The sequence below is a fragment of the Vollenhovia emeryi genome, unplaced genomic scaffold, assembly GCF_000949405.1.
Source record: "Vollenhovia emeryi isolate VEMERY1.0 unplaced genomic scaffold, V.emery_V1.0 DF939970.1, whole genome shotgun sequence".
NCBI lineage: Eukaryota > Metazoa > Arthropoda > Insecta > Hymenoptera > Formicidae > Vollenhovia > Vollenhovia emeryi.
The window spans coordinates 2734-7599 of NW_011966396.1; the positions used below are offsets into that span (position 1 = coordinate 2734).

At 44.1% G+C, this 4866-nt stretch overlaps 1 protein-coding gene across 1 annotated transcript; it reads left to right on the forward strand.

Annotated features, from left to right (window-relative positions):
* Positions 1–1212: 1212 nt before the first annotated feature.
* LOC105556507 lies at positions 1213–3557 on the forward strand. The gene is made up of 2 exons (XM_012003605.1): positions 1213–2164; positions 3058–3557. Exons 1-2 carry the CDS (start codon positions 1348–1350, stop codon positions 3555–3557), a joined length of 1317 nt encoding a protein of 438 aa, XP_011858995.1. The 5' UTR covers positions 1213–1347.
* Positions 3558–4866: the final 1309 nt, after the last annotated feature.

Genomic DNA, 4866 nt, shown 5'->3' on the forward strand with positions numbered 1-4866 from the left:
CAGCATCGATGAAAAGAACAATTGTGAACGCGTAATCGTACCGCTACGAGTCGCTGATGAGAAGAAGCAGAAGCACGTGAACCTATTATACCTGCAAGATCAGGGGGGTGCTGAAGTGGGCCACTTCGTCTGGATAAAGAATTTATCCTGCCTCGTCGGTTCTCAGCTCAGTAAACACAAGGAGAAGAAATAAATTTGCGATCGGTGAGTATCGACAAGATTTGTGAAACTTTCTTTATTTGAAAAAAATATGTATTAAAAAATTTTTTTCTTTCCAGATGTTTGCACTACTTTAGCTCCAAAGTCAAGTTGCATGCCCACAACGTGGATTGTTAACAGATAAATGACTGCGCGATCATATTACCCAGCGAGGAGGACAAGTGGCTCAGTTTTAATAATCACAGTAGGAAGGAACGTGTACCGTTTGTCATCTACGTCGACCTAGAGTGTATCCTGAAAAAGATGGATACGGATCCGAAAGCATATCAGCACCATGAAGTATTTAGCATCGCTTATTACCTGCACTGCTCATATGATGACTCGCTATCAACGTATCGGTTTCGTCGTGACAACAATTACATCGCATGGTTCGCTGCTCAACTAGAAGAATTAGCACATCGTGTAAAGAATATTCTGTCGAGTAATGTTCCCATACAAACACTTTCGAAAGAACAGTATGAGAAATTTAATAGCACCACACACTGCCACATATGCGAGAAACCGTTCGCGCCAGACGACACTCGAGTGCGCGACCATTGCCATCGAACTGGGCGATATAGAGGTCCCGCACATTCAAATTGTAACATAAATTACAAAGATGCATATTTCTTTCCAATCGTTTTACATAATTTATCCGGCTATGACGCACATTTCATAATTAAAGAAATCGCTACCGCGTTCGAGGGCACAGTTGATGTATTGATAACGATGATAACGATGATATGATAACGAAGGAGACATACATTTCCTTTACAAAAAATGTAAAAAGTACCATAGAAAACTCAAAGCGGCAAAATTGCATAAAGCTGATTTATTGACTCATACAAATTTCTGAGTACCAGCCTCGATAGATTGGCATCGTTTCTCCATAGAGACAAATTAAAAATTGTACGATCTGAATTTTCAACATTATCCAGCGACAATTTCGATCTATTGACACGAAAAGGTATATTTCCCTATGAATATGTGGATTGCGTGGACAAGTTGCAGGACCCGCGTCTACCTCCGCGCCAGTCATTTTTCAGTTCTTTGACCGGAGTCACCGTATCCGAGAGCGATTACGTGCGCGCCGAGAATGTCTGGCAGCGGTTCTCCATCCAAACCTTAGGCGACTACAGCGATTTATATATGAAGATAGATGTCTTGTTATTGGCCGACATTTTTGAAAATTTTCGCGATAGTAGCATCAACAGTTATGGATTAGATCCCGCGTATTATTATACTTTGCCCGGTTTCACGTGGGACGCCATGCTGAAACACACGCGCGTAAATTTCGAGCTGCTCACAGACATCGACATGGTCATGTTTGTGGAACGCGGTATACGCGGTGGTTTGAGCCAGTGCTCGAACAGGTACGCTCGAGCCAATAACAAGTACATGCAGTCTTACGATCCATCGAAACCATCCTCGTACCTGATGTACTTTGATGTCAATAATTTGTATGGTTGGGCGATGTGTCAACCACTACCATATGCAAATTTTCGATGGATCGAAGATATTACGAATTTCGACTTTAGCGCAATCGCTGCGGACTCATCGACAGGTTACATTCTCGAGGTCGATCTCGAGTATCCACAGCATCTTCACGACGCGCACATTGACCTACCGTTCTGTCCGACGCGTGATAAGCCACCCGGAAAGCGGCAGGATAAACTTCTCGCGACAGTGTATGATAAGAAGCGTTACGTCATACACTATCGCAACCTGCAACAGTGCACGTGTCATGGGCTTCGCGTGACAAAGATACACCGTGTATTGGAGTTTTCGCAATCTCCATGGCTCCGCGATTACATCGAGCTTAATACTCAGTTTAGAACACGTGCGACAAACGATTTCGAAAAAAATTTATACAAATTAATGAACAACGCGATATTTGGCAAAACAATGGAAAATGTACGGAATCATGTCGACGTTAAACCTCTAACAAAGTGGGATGGTCGTTACGGTGCGGAGGCGATGATCTCGAAACCAAATTTTCATAATTTCATAAGTTTTATCGACCTACACTGGCTATAGCGATTTTTGTTGACCGTATCAAGCTATTAAAATTCTTACTGCGAAAAATATTACCCCAGCCAGGATTCGAACCTGGGACCTCCCTACAATCCGTGACGGGCGTCTTAGCCAGCTCGACCACCGGGGTTGTGATAATACTATTCGCAATAACGTGTATATAACTTTAAGATGTTGTTTACGCGTCTATTTCGACTTTCCAGAAACTGTGCGTCGATACGGATTGTCGACCGCACAATAACCTGTCGATACGCGATTTTTAGAATTTCCCATTTCCCTTCCCTCCCACTGATCCCATTCCTCCTAACGGAGGAAACCAAGTTTTTGGTCCTTGGTGTAATAATTAATAAATTAATAACATCAGTTGTTGGACACCATTATCTAAGGTCGATGGTGTGTTAAGAAACAAGAGTGGTAATTATATATCGCCAGAAATTATAAACCAAAATTTCATAAGTTTTATCGACCTACACTGGCTATAGCGATTTTTGTTGACCGTATCAAGCTATTAAAATTCTTATTGCGAAAAATATTACCCCAGCCAGGATTCGAACCTGGGACCTCCCTACAATCCGTGACGGGCGTCTTAGCCAGCTCGACCACCTGGGCTGTGATAATACTATTCGCAATAACGTTTATATAACTTTAAGATGTTGTTTACGCGTCTATTTCGACTTTCCAGAAACTGTGCGTCGATACGGATTGTCGACCGCACAATAACCTGTCGATACGCGATTTTTAGAATTTCCCTTTTCCCTTCCCTCTCACTGATCCCATTCCTCCTAACGGAGGAAACACATTTTCATAGTCGCAGCATCTTTTCAGAAAATTTAATCGCCGTAGAATTTCGAAAACTCGAAGTGAAATTCAACAAGTCAATCTACGTGGGTATGTGCATCCTCGACATATCCAAGATCTGCTTGTATGAATTTCACCATGAATATATGCTGCCCCTGTACAGTGACAAGTGTAGAATCATGTATACTGATACCGACAGTCTCATATACCACGTCAAGTGCGAGGATGTATATGAGACTGTGAAACGCGATATACACAGATTCGACACGAGCGATTATCCGGTTGACAACGCGTATGGCATATCGCTTGTAAATAAGAAAGTGCCCAGTCTAATGAAGGATGAAAACAATGGCGCGATAATGACGGAATTCGTGGGACTCAGAGCGAAAATGTATGCGTTGCGAGTCGATGGTAAGAAAGATACAAAGAAGGCTAAAGGCGTAAAGAATAATGTAGTAGCGCGAACGATAACGTTCGACGATTACACACATTGTCTGCGAGACAAGATCGAGATGACGCGTCAGTAGTCGTGTATACGATCGAAGCTGCATCAAGTGTACACTGTAGCCGAAACGAAAATCGCTCTGAGTCCATACGACGACAAGCGATACGTCATGCCTGACACGACCGACAAATTACCATGGGGACATTACCAGAGACCTCTATAATATATTCACAGTATTATTGTACATTATAGAATAGTAATTATTACAAGTATGTTTATTCACATGTAAAATAAATGATGCATCTGTATATGTATATATGCCTTTAATATATTCTTATACATGTTTAATAGAATAAATACATTCTTTAAAAATGTAACGGAGGTGACAGGGGAGGCGCGGCCGGTAAAGAGAGACCGCACTACCAGCTGCGAGCGGAAAATCGATAGCGGCGCGGTTGCCACGTCGACGGTAGCCGGCAACGCCGCGCCCGCCCCCGCCGCCTCTACCCGCGCGCCTACTCCGGGGGTATAAAAGCCCCTCCGGAGCGGGCGCTTTAACTCAGTCATACCTCGGAGCACCGAGCGACGACACCGGGCAGTGGGTACCTCCACTGCAGGTATACACCGGAGTATATGGGTGCTCCTGTCTTCGGCCGTATACCATACCGGAGCACACAACGGAGGCGCTACTCCCCCCCGCCCCGCAGTAGCGTACACCTAACGGGGTGCTCCTCGGTGTACACATGCTACATTTTTCCCGTACCGGTCTCCTGTATCCGTCCTGACTCCGTTCCCCCCGTGACAGCGGGTACCGCCGTGTTTCGCGGGGACGGAGTACCTCCGCAGTAGCGTACACCTAACGGGGTGCTTCCCGGTGTACGAATACTACTGAAAAATTCACGCATAACGAGGCGCTGCTCGGGCGTGTTCCTGACCTGACCTGATTCCTTTCCTGATTCCTGACCGGTGTAGAACTCAGGGGGGTAATATTCGGGTGGGAAGAATATATATTTAAATCTAGTAGTAAGATCTGTAAAATTAATCCCGTCATTTCTTTCCCCTACAGACCTGAGGATCCCGAATAGACACCTCCTCCGATCGTTTTCCAGCGCGTGCCAGTGTCGAAATATAATTCTCACTAAGTGTTTTAATATTGCGATTTAATTACTTTTAGTCTTGTTCTCTGTCCGTGCCGTTTAAATTAGATAGGCATATACTGCGACACTGACGCTTCTTTTATCTCCGTTATTGATTATCACAAATATTTAACTTGTTCAGTTCCTGTATTCCGTAAATCTAAGGACAATTTCCTGTATCTCCGATTAACCCGACCGGCCTTATTATTTTTGTACTCCGTATTCCGATCCGGCCGCGTACTCCTGTACAGTAAT

What these genes read in the sequence shown, in the direction of transcription:
- LOC105556507 (XM_012003605.1), top strand. Translation starts at nt 1,348, where the DNA reads ATGAAGATAGATGTCTTGTTATTGGCCGACATTTTTGAAAATTTTCGC. An exon ending in AAAGTGGGATGGTCGTTACG is followed by an intron (nt 2,165 to 3,057) that starts GTGCGGAGGCGA and finishes GCATCTTTTCAG; the next exon opens with AAAATTTAATCGCCGTAGAA.